The sequence below is a fragment of the Equus quagga genome, chromosome 1 (assembly GCF_021613505.1).
Source record: "Equus quagga isolate Etosha38 chromosome 1, UCLA_HA_Equagga_1.0, whole genome shotgun sequence".
Taxonomy (NCBI): Eukaryota; Metazoa; Chordata; class Mammalia; order Perissodactyla; family Equidae; genus Equus; species Equus quagga.
The window spans coordinates 105,417,984-105,432,698 of record NC_060267.1 but is presented as its reverse complement, the minus strand read 5'-3'; the positions used below and the strand labels follow the sequence as shown (position 1 = coordinate 105,432,698).

The 14,715-nt window shown below is 57.7% G+C and overlaps 1 protein-coding gene across 12 annotated transcripts in view; it reads right to left on the bottom strand.

The window, feature by feature from the left end:
- Positions 1-14,715, bottom strand: part of ATP2B2 (ATPase plasma membrane Ca2+ transporting 2) — a 355,046-nt gene that overhangs the window by 75,352 nt on the left and 264,979 nt on the right. For all 12 annotated transcript variants that reach the window (XM_046675025.1, XM_046675014.1, XM_046675097.1 and 9 more), the window contains one exon: positions 4,118-4,315. In XM_046675025.1, the coding sequence (XP_046530981.1) occupies positions 4,118-4,315 (198 nt within the window). The remainder of the gene's footprint in view (positions 1-4,117; positions 4,316-14,715) is intronic.

The following is a 14,715-nucleotide window of genomic DNA, read 5'->3' as shown; positions in this document are numbered from 1 at the left end:
TAGCACATGTAGAGACAGCCCAGGACAACGGAAAGCCTTCCGGCTCTGGAACTGAAAGACCTGGCTTCAAACGCAGGCTCTGCTGTGTGACCTTGGGTAAGCGACTTGGCCTCTCAGAGCCTCAGTTTAGACAGCTGTAAAGCAGGATGACCCCAGGCACTTTGGGAGGCCAGGCCTGGTGTATAATGGGCACATGATAAACCTTGGTCCTCTCCCTGTTTCATGAGCAACTCCCCTTGGACTGGCTCCTGGGAGCCCCGGGCATGGTGGCCAGTGGGCTCCACACCCTGTTCCCTGACCCCAACCTGCCTGCCGCCCTGCAGAGCGATACCCAGCAGCCTCGGGGCCCCGGAGGGTCCTCACTCGGCCAGCAGAAGCCATGAGCTTTCACGTCCTTTTGAGAACCATCTGGGGGGGACACGGTGCCCGGGGCTGCCAGGGAGTGGGGGGGGGCCGCCGGGTGCTGCCCCTGGTGCAATGAGGGGGAAGAGATGAGGCAGGGGAAGGAAGAGGCAGTGGGAGGCCCTGCCGCGCTCTCCCCTGGGGTCCCCGCGGGCTGGAGCAGAGCAGGATCTGGAGACTGTGACCCGCTCTGGACCTGGGGTTTTCCAGGGTGTGGCCTTACACCGTCTGTGTGACCTTGGGGAACCCAGTTGGCCTCTCTGGGCCTCCTTCTACTTCTTCAGCAGTAAAACGAGGAAGCTGCTTCCTAGGTGGTTACCAGGGCCTGGCATCGAATAAGGGCCCTCAGAACTGGTCACGCCATGAATGTTTTCTAAGCATCTACCATGTGCCTGTCACTCTGCTGGCACTCTGGCACCAGGGGAGCACTGGGTATGCCAGTCCCAGCCCTGCCACAAACATGCTGTGTGACCTCTGACAAGTGTCTGGAGGTCTCTGAGCCAAGAAAGCTCAGGGACGGGCTGTGGGTGCTGCAGGGACTCTATTGCTTGGCAGTCCATCATCAGCACCATTTTATACGTAACTGATGAAGCCTGAGTCAGACCCGGCAGGGGGTGGCCTGGCAGCACGGAAGGTCCAGAGCTCAGAGCTCAGGCCCGGGTCTGGGTGTCGGGGAGGATGAGCATAGTCACAAAGGGCAGGAAGTGCTCTCTGGGGCTAGGCGGTGTGCAGCTGCCCTCACTGACCCAGAGTGGGGCCTGAGCCAGTGTCTCAGCTGGAGGCTGGGTGAGCAGTGGAAAGAACCAGAAGACTTGGGTTTAACATCCAGCCCTACCGCCTACAAGCTGTGTGAGCCCAGGCAAGTCCTTCCCCTCTCTGGGCCTCGGTTTCCACCCGTCCAGGACGGAGGTGACGGCAGCCGTCTGTCTGGAGGGCTGTGGGCAGCCTCCTCCTGGCACATACCTGGAGCTTGATCTATGCTCCACCCGCCCTCTGAGGTCCCCTCTTGCACTGAGTTGGGTCACATGAGGCCACTTACCCGGGTGGCACTGACTCAACCCTGTGCCTTTCTGAGGAAATGCAGCGGAGGGACAGGAGCGAGGGCTCGGCAGCCAGAACGGCTGGGTCTGAGTCACGCTTCCGCCATTTCCCAGACTGCGACCTAGCAAGTCGTCCCTATCTCAGGGATAATAATAGCACTACCCACAGCGTTGTTGTGAGGGTCAAATGACCTTCCACCGTGAGAGTTCCCAACTAGCGATGCCTATCAAACTGTAAGAATAATCGTTATTATCATGCTTTCGTGTTGCAGCCTTAGCTTTGTTCAAGGCTTATTCATGTAGCCATGTACACTCTTCCTCTATATTCTCTATGAAACGTCTGCAAACAGTGCTGCCCGTTATGCATCTCTTATAACACCCTATGTGAAAGGTCAGCCCAGAATTCACTGTCAGGGGACATGCTATCTTCCTAAAGAACTGTTTTTCCTCCTTGTTGATAACTTGGGCTTATGCAAATCATCCTAATTCCCTTTCTGCCTTGGCTGCCAGGAAGCCCAAAGCCAAATTTAAATCTCAATCACTGTAGCAAGTATAGTTAGTTTATTTGCTTCTGTTCCTTTCCTGTCTGGCTTTCTGTTTGACCTGATCTTGTGAGATGTGTCCTTCTTGTGTCTTTAAACACTCTTTGGAAAGAGGTCATATGGAAAAAAAATCAACCTAGTAACATCACGGATAAAATTGAGGTAGCTGGCCTCATAGACTTGATTTTCAGTTTCTCTGGCAACTGGCTTGGGAGGAGGTGGGGAGACAGATGTTCAAGGGACCTCACAGACTTCCTGCTTGTTTGGGGAAAATGAGGCCCATGATGGTTATTTCTTATTTGCTCTTCACTTTCCATGTGCCTGCCTGAAGCAGTGAACATAGTAGGACTATCTATTTACACAGCCCATTCCTTAGGAAATATCGAGGCATAATTAATAACCAAGACAGCTGTTCGCAATATCCTACTAATGCAAAATCAGATTACAAAACAATTCTAACAACAAAACAATATGTCTTATGTGATCCGATGTCCCACAGAGTGTGTGCGTGCATCTCTCTCTCTCTCTATCTATCCGTCCATCTGTGTGTCTGTCTGCCTGTGTGTCCAGGCATCTCCAGTGGGTAGAGGCCGGCGGACTTTGCCGCACGAAGCAGAGCAGCCGTGGAGCTGGCGAGGCCCTGGCCCCTGGCAGGTGCTCGGCGTCTGGAGCGAAGGGAAGAGTGGAGCCCAGGTTTGCCATCAGGAGGCCCACGTCCTGACCTGGAGAAGAGGGGGTTTGCTCCAGAAGCCCCCCGGGTGAGTGGGTGGTGCCTCCTCCACCCACGGAGCAGCGTCCCACTCAGAACCTGGGGACGGAGGTCAGGACGCCGCCTCGAGACCAAGGCTCCTCATGCGGGAAAACACTGTCAGCATCAGCCCACAAGCGTGCGCGTTACCCTGAGCCGACCCCGGGGCGGGGACATGAGAGGAAGGAGAGGCGCAGGGACTGAGGGTCCTTCTCACACAAGGCACAAAGGACGAACGCAAGGGGAAGACGCACGGAAGGAAGGCCAGGGCAGGTCCAGCACCCACAGGGCACCTTCCGTGTGTCAGACACTGGCCACATGTCCCTTTATCACCTCCTCATCATAACCCTTCCAGGCGAGGCCATTCGCCTTGTTCTGCAGATGAGGAAACTGAGGATCAGAGAAGGAAAGTGACTTGCTTCAGGTCACACAGCTGGGAAATGATGGAGACAGGATTCTAACCCAGGGGGGTCTGACTTCAGAAACTATGCCTTCGACCATTTATTCTCCTTCCACACCTGGCGGGGTGTGTAAGGGGGAGAGGGAGATGGTTTTCCTGAGGCAAAACATCCCATCCTCATCTTCTAGAACAGAGGTCGGCAAACTTTCTCTGTAAAAGGCCCGAGAGGAAATATTTAGGCTCTGCGGGCCGTACGAAAGCAGGAGGTGAGCCCAATCTGGCCCGCAGGCCGCGGTTTGCCAACCACGTTCTAGAATGTCAGGGCAAGGAGCTCTGACGTCACCATGAGTGTTCCCCGCGGCTGCAGGCCTCAAGGAGCGGCCGACCTGCGGTTCTGAGGAGACGCCAGGCTCGGAGCTGAACGGGGTCCCTCAAAGGCTGGAGCACCAGGGGGCCCCGGGACCGAGGGGGCCCTTAGTCAGTGGGGCTGAAGCACCGTCAGCCCAGAGTGTGACAGATCCAATGGGTAATAGCGATTCGGGGGCCTTGTCCTCAGATGTGGGCATGGGGAGCCCTCAGAGAGCAACCTGGACAGAAGTCCAGGGCTCTGCCCAACAGAACCGACTCTCTCAGAGCAGCCTGGACAGCAGTGTCTATAACGAGCTGCATTGAGAAACCTGAGGACTCTATCAGCTGGGCGACCTCAAGCAAGTTAACGCACTTCTCTGTGCCTTGGTCTCCTCATCTTTAAAATGGGCATAATCATGGCCCCGACCCCACGGGGCTGTTCGTAGGACAACGTCTCAGAGCAGAGCTTGGCATGCTGTAAGTGCTCAATAAATGCTCACTACAATTAGGTCTATTGTTGGTCCAACCCTCGCATTTCACACACGGGAAACTGGGGCGTGGGCTGTGGGCCTCGGTTTCCTGGCCGAGGGGCGGTGGTTGTGAGCCCCGCGCAGGGCGGGCTGTCCTGGCCCCTCACCTTCGTTGCCCTCGCCGGGCGGGTGGTAGAAGGACAGCCCCAGGGAGATGATGGCGGCGATCTCCAGGATGATCAGCGTCACGTCCTGCAGCGCCTCCCACACGAGCTGCAGGAAGGTTTTTGGCTTCTTTGGAGGTATAAAATTCTGCCCAAAAATCTGCTTCCTCTTTTCCAGGTCTGGAGCGGTGCCCGGCAAACCTGTGGAGAGAGTGCAGAGAGGTTGGCCTGGGGGACGTTCCGGAATCGTCCCGAGCGGGGCCGGCCCCACTGCAGAGGGCAGAGGGCGCAGGAGGAGAGGGGAGGACAAGGCAGGGCGCGTACAGGCGCCAGCCGGGAGCCTGCACCCAATGCCCGCTCCGGGCCCAGGGGCTCCTGTGACCTGCCAGAGACACTGCAGGGTAGGGTGCAGAGTGACCCCCAAAACGGTACGTCAACATCCTGACCCCTGGAACCTGTGAATGCGACCTGAGGAGAAAATGGTCTTTATTGACGTAATTGAGTTAAGGATCCGGAGATGCGATCACCCTGGGTTATCCGCATGGGCCCTAAACCCGGTGACAAGGGTCCCAGAGAGACAGGAGGGGAGAAGGCCAGGTGAAGACGGAGGCAGAGATTGGAGTGATGTGGCCACAGCCAAGGAACGCGCGGAGCCACCAGACGCTGGAGGAGGGGAGGATGGGAACGTGCCCTCCAGCCGTGGAGGGAGCATGGCCCTGCGGACACTGAGACTCTGCAGACAGCGAGACTCAGGACTTCCGGCCTCCAGACCCATGAGAGAGTTCTCCTGTTCAAAGCCACCCTGGTTGTGTCACTTGTTGGGGCAGCCAGGGGGAGCGGGCGCACCCACGGGGCTGCTCATGCCCACAGCCTCACTCCTGCTGTGTTGCCCGCCTGCCCCTTCCATGAGCACAGCCCCAGGGGATCCCCAGCCCAGGCCCCTGCTCTCTGAGCCTCGCGTCCTCCTCTGCACTGGGATGCAGGTGGCTCCCGACCCATGGGTGGCAGTGAGCATCTCGTGAGAGAACCATGCAGTCAGCCGGGTTCCCTGAGCCCTGCCGTGTGCCTGGCACCATCCTGGACACTGGGACAGAACTGCGAGCAGGACAGATGTGGTGCCCGCCCCGGGCAGAGAGCCATGTGCTGTGCCTGAGCTGTGCGGGGGGTGGCAGACCCAAGGCTGATGCCAGCGGTCTTGGCCGTCTCCCCCAGGTCACTGGCGTCCCAGGAGAGGAGCCTCAGGGATCCGCTGCCCCGGCAGGACCTGGGAGCCCAGACAGGTTGCTCAGAGCTGGCTCCCTCCACCCCACTGTCTGCCGGCCCCTCCAGGACCACTGCATCCCCCTGCTCCTCTCCTGCCTCTGGTGCTCCCCCGTCATCCCACGTCACCGGTGTGTCATGTAACTGTTCCATAACAGGCACGCTGGCACGCTTCCAGCCTTGCTCACGCTGCTCAGTGAGTGGGCCAGAGCTTTCCTTCCGTCCACATGGCAAGCCCGCGCCTAGGCCCTGTGCTGGGAGCCCGCCCCTCCACCCGGACAGAGGGCACCTGCCTGCCTGGCCGCACGGCCCGCACCCCTGCGGGACTCACCTGTTCACTGGCCTTGGGGGCAAAGACCGGTCTGATTCCTGTCCCCAACCACCTCAGAATCCTCCCACCCACTGGAGGCAGGTGACATGCCCGAGTGTTACGAGGCTGGCCTGGGGTGTCATTGCAGGGAACACAGCACAAATGAGCCCCCAGAGGTGGGCAGTCAGTCCTGTCCCCGCGGCTAGCCCAACCCGAGCTCACCTGCAGCTTAATGAGGACAGCTGGGGAAGGGACCGGACGGGGCAGAGAGGGGCACACCCCCCAGTGGACCTCTGGCCTCTGTCCACTCCAGGCAAGGGGGAACCTGGAGGGATCTCCAGAACAGCACCACTAGCGTGCTGAGGTTGGAGCGCTGGAACATTCTGCGGTTACAGTTACGGGGCTGAGCGGTCCAACTCCACAGGGCTCCAGGACCTGACAGTCTGTCATCTGTTGGCCTGTTCACCCGTTCATTCTTTCAACCTGTGCTTCTCGGGCCTCCACCCAGTGTCCCGCCTGTGCTGTGAGAACGAGGAAGCCCAGAGCCGGGGTATGTCCATTTTATGGATGGGGAGACTGACGCCTTTGTGAGAACAAGCTGCTGCCTTGGGGCAGCTCCTGGGCCCTGAGAACCCAGGTCAGCCCTGCTCTCAACACAAGGAAGTGTTGCCTCCATCCTCCTCTGCCGGGGTGGCCATCTGGAATATCCACATGCAGAGCAAGCAGGCGGGACGTAGCGTGACTCCAGAAACTGCAGGAAGGTTCCTCGTCTTCCATCCTCTGTCCAATTCCACGCACAGCCAGCATCTGAAACTCTTCCCCTTGCCTTCAATCCTTTAACTAAAAGCTCCAGTTCCTTTAGACTCCCTGGGACGGGGAAGCCATCATCTGTTCTGGACACCATGGTGTGAATGAGTTTCAGGCTTTTTCCTGGGAGTGGGTTTTGATAAGAGGAAGAAGGCAGAACTCAAGAGGGTGGTGGGCCTCTGAGGGAGGGGGCTACGCCCAGTTAACACTGGCCTGTTATAGCTGTTTGCTGTGCCTTTGGCCAGCTAGTTCCTTTCTCTGAGCTTCAGTTTCCCCATCTTGACAATAGGAGAGTTCAATCCTCAGGGTGGGCCCTGAGGATCCCAGGGGTTCCAAGGTCTGCAGGCCCTAAAGTGGTCTTCCTGGGGCTGTCCACATTTTGGGGCTCCTCATAGGGTTTGGTGTAAATAAAGGGCTTGGCAGCAAAGAGCTTGGCGAGGGTGGGGCCAGCCCACATCCCAAGTCCCTCCTGATTGATTCAAAGAGAGACAACGCTCTGACTGTTCTGAAGGCCCGTGACTCAGATGTTCTGGAGTCTACAGTATGACTAGTTGAAAACGGGCACGTTTGCTAGTTCTGGGTCTGGCCATGGCTCAGGGGTTCCGTCATGCTGGGGATCCACAGGCCTGGCATTGAGATCCTGGGCCCTGCGACAGTGAACAGGGCAGAGTCTGCAAATTCGAACGGCTGTGAGGGCCAGGCGGGTTTTGTGAACGAGTGAGGTGGGTGAGCGGGAGACGACAGAGCGTGGTGGGGACTGGGGCAAAGTGAAGAAGCTCAGCCTTCTAAAAGGGGGCGGCTACCTCTCAGCTCCTGTGCGGGAATGTGGGCCAGTGTGGCAGATCTTCTGACGGTCTAGGAGAAGCTGGACACTTGGAATTTGATGTAAAATCTCTCCACTAAAAATATTCCAGGGCTGAATACAACACATCCGTGAGCTGGATTCGGCCCCCGGGTTGCTGGTTTGACACCCCCAAGCCTATGGGTTGGGAAGCAGGGGAGGAGGCCGGAAGGGTGAGGGGCCTGCGCAGAACAGCCTCTGTTCCTTCCCCCTGTCTCCTGGGCCGCCTCCTCCCCAGCCCAGTCCTGGCCCGCTCCCCAAGGCTTCCACAAGCCCCTCCGTTGTTCAGAACCGATAGCTCCTGGAATAAAAGTACCTGTGTGTTCTGCTGGGGCCGTCCCCACGGGAGAAACTGCTAGGCAGTTTCCACAACAAACACCCCCATATACAAACCGACGATGGGAAGCTTGGTGTCAAGGCTCACATGGGGCGGCGGAGACGGCAGACGGTGGCCATGACATCTCCCCACCCTCTTTCTCTCAGGGGAAGGGGGGCTGAGGTGGAGCTGGGGATACCAAGCCCCAAGAACTCGGGTGGGGTTTGGACTCAGAGGTCATGGGTTCAAATTCAAGCTCTGAGGGATTTTGGGGAAGTGACTTTACGTCTCAGTGCCTCAGTTTCCCCATCTGTAAAAAGCGGGAAACAGCAGGGTGCATGTAACAGGGGCGGGGTGAGGCTTCTGCAGGATGTCTGGTGGGAGGTGCACAGGGCTGTGCTGGCACCAGATGAGGGGGGCGCGTTATGATTATTGTCCGGTCTTAGGTGGTGTGGTAAGGAATCACGACCTCCTGGAGGAGCGAGACTCTGGACAGGTGGGGTGTCAATAAGACACGCAGGAGGGTGGTCAAGGCGAGGACAGGCACAGCAGAAGGGCCGCGTGACTGCGGACATGCCTCTTCTCCTCTCTGGGCCTCCGTTTCCCCACACGTCACATGAAAGCCTGGCTTAGCTGAAGGCTGGGAGCTCGTGGCTCTGATCCGTGGGATCCAAGGACAGTGGTTTGGAGGACCTGCGGGTGGGACGGCCCACCTGTCTCTCCCTTCCTGGGAGCCTATCTCAGAGCCTCCTGCCTCCAGGCTGAAAATTAACAAGCCTATTTTTGGAGCAGAAACACCCGAGGCCGGCGGGAGAGGTGAACGGTGTCGGAGATTCAATTTAGATTAAAGAGCGTCTCACCATTTAGCATATTAAAAATTAATATACTGTGTCAAATATCTCTGGGCAAAGCCCGAAGGCCCAGAAAATTCAGAGACACAGACGCCTGGGAACTGATGTCAGACGCTGTGTGGGGCTGCGGGCTCCCAAACGTGAGTTTCTTTTAGCACGAGAGGCAGAGGGCAGAGCATGGGGCGAGCAGTCAGGGTTGTGGGTGAACTTGAGCCTGTTATTTCATCCCCTGGAGACTTAGTTTTCTCACCAATAAAATGGGAGCAAAGTAACCCCTAGGCCAGGCGAGCCACACACAGAGGGACGCGTGTGAAAGCCCTCTGCAAGTGTAAAGGAGCAGGGAGTGTGCCTTCACGGCAAGAAAACCTCCCCCAGGTGTCCACACCCTCCTGTGGGAGTCAGAACTGCGTGTTCTATCAGCTACCGGAAAGGAGAGAGCCAAGTGTGGAGCGCAGGGGCCTTTGGTTGTACAGGAATTATTTGTTGTAACGGCTGCTTGCCGTTGTTGGATATTTGAGGAATCTTTGCCCCAAAGTTCATCTCTGTCCAGCTGTCCTGCGCACAAGCTGGGTTTCCCCAGCCTCTAAGCTGCGCCACCGCCAGTCCCTGTTCCTCCGCTTGGAAGGCCTCCCTCTCTCCTCAGACCCAGGCTGGGGTGCGGCCAACGGCAGCCTCAGGCCATCAGTGGGATCTTGTTTGGTCTGCACAATGTTTAAAAAAACCGGAAATTTGTCGCAAACATTAAAAATGCAGGTGAGGGGCCGGCCCGGTGGTGCAGCAGTTAAGTGCTCATGTTCCGCTTCTCGGTGGCCCGGGGTTTGCCGGTTCGGAGCCCAGGTGTGGACATAGCAGCGCTTGGCAAGCCATGCTGTGATAGGCGTCCCACATATAAACTAGAGGAAGATAGGCATGATGTTAGCTCAGGGCCAGTCTTCCTCAGCAAAAACAGGAGGATTGGCAGCAGATGTTAGCTCAGGACTAATCTTCCTCGGAAAAAAAAAAAATGCAGGTGATTCCACATAACAATCCTGGCTCCAGGCTCAGCCAGAGCAGGTGCTCGGACCCCAGGGAGCTGGAACTGTGACTGAGGGCCTTCTGATCCAAATGTGGGCCCCTCCTTAGCTCTGGGACGTGTTTCCAGTGGAGGACAGTGAGTGCCGGCTTAAGTTCTTTCGGGGACAAAGGGAGCCAGAGCAGGGGACCAGGAAGAGGAGGCACGGGGAGGGGCCCTGGCCTTCTCGGAGGGAAGGACTCTCTCACCCGTGAGCTGAAGGTGCACGGATGATCTAGCAGGGGAAAGGGAGAGTGCAAGCCGAGGCTGCGTGACCTGCCGTGGGCGTCCTGTCCCCAGGGGCTGGGCCCCCGGGGACTCAGGATCCTCCCATTTAAAGAGGCCCAGTCCCCCAGCCTTCTTCAGCCCCTCTCAAGGTAGAGAAGGTAGCTCGGGTCATATTAGATGGTGAGCCATCCCCTGGCTCATTTAATCAATCAACAAATATTTATTGAGCATCTCCTATGAGCCAAACCTTGTTCTCCACGCTGGAGACACTGCAGTGAGGAAGATGGCGGTGCAGGAAGGGTTTCCTGAAATTGGGTGAGCTTGGAAGAAGGAGGGGGGTTAATCAGAGGGTGTATCTGTTGTGTGCCACGCAGGGTCATCACAATGCAGGCCTTGGGCGAAGGGGAGGGGTCATCTAATAGAGACTTTGGCTCATGGAACTCATCTTGTTGCCCTTTTCCCCTTACCAGCCTGGCAGCTCAGCACTAAATTTGCTGAAAGTTCCCCACTTGGAGCTGCACTGGAGGACTCAGCGGCAAGCGTTGTGCCTGTGAATTGTCATCTTATTTCTACTTTCTTCCCTTTGTCTGAATTTCCTTACTTAAGTCATTTTAAATCTTTTTGCATGAGACAAACTTCTATAAGCTGCTTTGGAGGTAGGATATGGATAATTAATCAGAATAAAAAGGAGCTATTGGGGCAGGTAAAGGTGCAGGGTTGGGTGGGAGGTCAGAATGAAGGGGTGAGAGGAGGGAAGGGAGACATAAAATGTGACTGCCTTTCTGGTCTGGTAACTGGGGACAGGGCTCCACTCTTCCCGTGTGTGGCGGGCAGTGTAGCAAAGCACCTCCCGCCGACAGGCTGGGCTCCATCAAAGGCAGGGCCTCTACCCATTGGGAGGAACTCCAGGTGAGCGGGCCAGGCCATCCAGATGACCTCTGACCTCTTCTCCCCTGCTCTGAGACTCCGCGAGGCTGACACCCGTTTCCCGCAGAGGGGCCCCAGAGGGTTGTCCGGGCCCCAGAGGGTTGTCCAGCCCCCAGCAGAAGGTGAGGCGAGCTCCGCTCACTGGAGCTGGCTCACATCCGGGGGCACCGTCGGGCTGAGTGGACCTGTCCGCTCTCTGAGCACATGGCTTCAAATACAAAGTGACCACGATAATCACGTCCCCAGACTCTCCATCTGCTGCTCCAAGTCCGCACAAAAAGAAACGGTTCCCCGATGCCAGGTGGGAGGCCAGGACTGCAGTGGCGGCCACGGGGTGGAGGCGGAAGTGAGCCACGTGGGCAGTGGGAACTCATCCCCTTGTCTGCAGGGCAGGGGCCTCAGGCGGGATGGGCTGTGCGGCGGGCGGAACAGCAGGCTGCGGAAGATCTCAGACCTGGGTCCACTCCCAGCTGCTCTCTGGTTCAGAGTTGGTGCCCTGGGCAAACCATTTCCTCTCTCTGAGCCTCAGTTTCCCCCTCTGCGAAGTGGGGATAAAAATACAAGTGTCTTTCGGGGTTGATGGAGGATCAAGAATATGATGTGTGTAAATTGTGCCGGGCACACATTGGCCCTCGTAAATGATGGATGCAGTTGTTACTACTAACCACCACTATTACTAACTACCACCACTACTAACTACCACCACTACTACTAACTACCACATTACCACTACTGCCATTACTCTGCGCCTGGAATGTCTTCTGGATATTTCTGTGTCAGAAGCCGCCATCACAGCCACGACACAGCCCTGCCTTGGTCCTGAGATGTACCTTTACTTGCTGTGTGACCTTGAGTCGATCACTCACCCTCACCAAGGCTCTGACAGCGCTCTGTGAACTGCAACGTTCTTCTTCCACTGTGCTCACCCCATTACGCAGGCGCGTACAGAGGCACAGCTTGGGAAGGCAACTGCGTCCGGCCTCCTGCCACTGAGCCCAGGGGTCACACCTGCCCTGCTCCAGCCCGATCTGGTCAGGGGTGGGCCGTGTCTGCTCGGAACAAACGCCCGCCCCACAGGGACCGGGCCGAGATAAGCTGAGGCGTCATGGATTCATGCCGGCCTGACCCGTCAGCTCTGGGGCTGGGGAAGTTTCAGATGAGACGACTCAAGGCTCTCCCAGGGACACCAGAGGTGGCCTCATGGCCCTGCCTCGTGCATTAAAGAACAGACACGGGGCCCAAAGCGGGCGATGCCTGAGGGGCACCTGAGGGCAGGCCTGGGACTCGGTACGTGGGAGACCCTACCCCAGCAGGTATGTGTGCTCTCGAGGGCGTGGCTGTGCGTCCGTGCGCACACACAGGTTGCGTGTGCAAAGGGGAGTCCATGTATGTGTACCCCTTCAGCGGGCAGGAAGAGGGGGCAGCTTACAGAGGCCCCCCCCCCCCCCCCCGGGTGTTTTCCGGAATTCATGACATTCAAGATAAAACAGTGAAATGAGAGGAAACAGTCATCTAAGCCTTGCCTGAGGCTGCTTCCTGCCCAGCTGTGTGACCTTGGGCTGGTGACTTTGCCTCCCTGGGCCTTAGTGTCGTCACGTGCAACTTGAGCATGACGATAGCACCGACGTCACAGCACCGTCACTGGGAGGAGGGAACACGTCTACCATGCCAGACGGGCTCCTGGCACGTGGTGAGGGCTAGATAAGAATCAGGTGCGACTACTGTTGCTGTTGAGCTGCCCCCAAAGCACTAGCTCCCTGAGTGTGTTAGAACTGTGAATGCTCGGGCCCACCCAGCCCTCCTGAGGCAGATGCTCTGGGGCGGGGCCCAGGCACGTGCCCTGTGCCAGGCCCTCCTCCGGGGATGGGGCCAGGCTCAGGCGGGAGAACTGCTGCCCTGGGGAGGAGGGAGGAGCAAGGAGGGGGAGCTCACCCGCAGGAGCCCCAGGCCTCTGAGCCTCACCAACAGCTGTGACAGGGGGGCTCCTGCCGAGGCTCTGACAGGGCAGCGGCCTGCGCAGGCCCCACAGCGGGTGGGGGGACAGAGCCCAGACCCAGGCTGGGCCCGCCTTTCCCTTCCTTCTGCAGGGGCAGCCAGCTCCTCGGAAGATGCCCATGGTCAGCTCACAACCTGCCCTGAGGCAGCCGAGGAGGGAATTCATGCTGCGGCTTGAACAGCCGACAAACCCAGACTTGAGGCCAAGGGGGATGTGGGGACCACACTCGGAGCCCCTGTCTCCTGCTGGCGGCTGAAGGAGTGTGGAGAAGAGAAACCAGAAACGAGGTGGGGAGAGAAAGGAAACCACCTCAGGCAACGTGGGGCCAGCAGCTCACGCTCAAGGTCGCTCTGACTGCATCCCTGTCCTGCTCTACAAGCTTCCGTGGCTCCCCATTCACCACTGTGTCCAATGCCCGGGCTCATAGTGGCCTTTCTGAGGTGGCCTCAAAGGACTCTTTCCACCTCACTCCCAGTCCCACCATATTTATCCACTTTCCTGCCAAGCCACAGCCCCTGTAACATGTCTGGCATCTGTCTGCCTCTGTCTGGGCTCATCTGGCTCCTAACCCAGGATGCCCACCCCACCCCTCTGTTGAGCTATTTAGTCTTCTGAGACTCAGAGGAGAGTCAGCTATGCCTGCCTTCATTCGTCCAGCAAGGGCAGTCCGTCCTTCCTGTCCTTCCCTGACGGCATTTGTCACCCAGCTCATTCATTCACTGACACATTTATCAGCATCTCTCCTGTGCCACGTCCTGGTCCTGGGGGTCAAACGCAACTGACAGCTACCCTTTGCTGCCACTGTCTTCTGGATGTTGATCCCACCAGCCCCTGGAGGGAGGGTGTTTATGCCAGCACACAGTAGGCCCTTGGGAAACCTCCCTCTCTCTCCTCCCTCACTGGGGACCAGACATGGGGATGTGGGTGCTGAGGCTGCCCAGGCTCACGCACACATGGGTGGCCACGTGCCACCCGTAAGAGCCATTTAACAACCTGGGCCTGACAACACCTGTGCAAGGACCGCCAGTGCCGTAGGCATCCCTCTGGTCTGTGTCTGCGTCTGTGGGCGCTGTCGCTGCAAGTTCAGGCCAGACTTGACGGCACGTGTACAGTGCCTGGAGCTGCCACCACGTCACTGCGCGTGGTTCCTGATGGGCGGGGTGCAGGGTGACAGGCCATGGCCCAGGTGGGGGCTCCCAGGGACCCAGGGTCTCTAATAACTAAGGATGATGGCACGGAGGCAGTGTTCACGGGTCCATGTGCGCACACAGACCCGGCGCAGGTGCACGCAGATGCGCACACAGCTGGGGATGCAGCATTCGGTGGCTGGTGCGCATGCACACGGCAATGGCGCTGGCCAGCCTCTCTGTCCCACGTGGATGCAGTGTCCGCTAGTGTACTGCACACCTGTGGACACAGCACAGGATGGGACCAACCGCTTGTGAGCACCACAGACACTGTGCCCCTCTAGCCATTGTGACAAATGTGTAGACACGAATTTCTCCACCGACTTGAATCCACCGCTTGTCTTTGCCAAGCGAGGCGGAGTTTCTCTACCAAAGAAGGGGTCCCGTGGAGCGGGGGCCTGAACGGGGCTCCAGGTAAAAGACAGGGTGCCTGGTTAAATTTGAATCCCAGATAAACAGGAAATAACTTTTTAGTATAAGTTATGCCGCATATAATATTGGGGATATACTAATAATAAAAACATTACTTTCTGTTTATCTGAAATTCAAATTTAACTGGATGTCCTGTATTTTTCCTTGTTAAATCTGACAACACGAAAGCACCTCCCTCTCCTTGGCTGCCCGCTGTCAGAGCAGGGCGAATCCGGTGGCCAGTCAGCCTTCCCCTCCCATTTGACAGGTGGGAAAACCGAGGCCCAGAGACGGGGAAGGGGCTTGGCTGAGATGCAGGGTAACCAGCTGCAAAGCCAGGGCTGGACCCCTGACTCCTGGCCCAAGGTCGGGGGACACTCGCGCGGCTCAAGCAAGCTTCGAAGATCTGAGCCTTG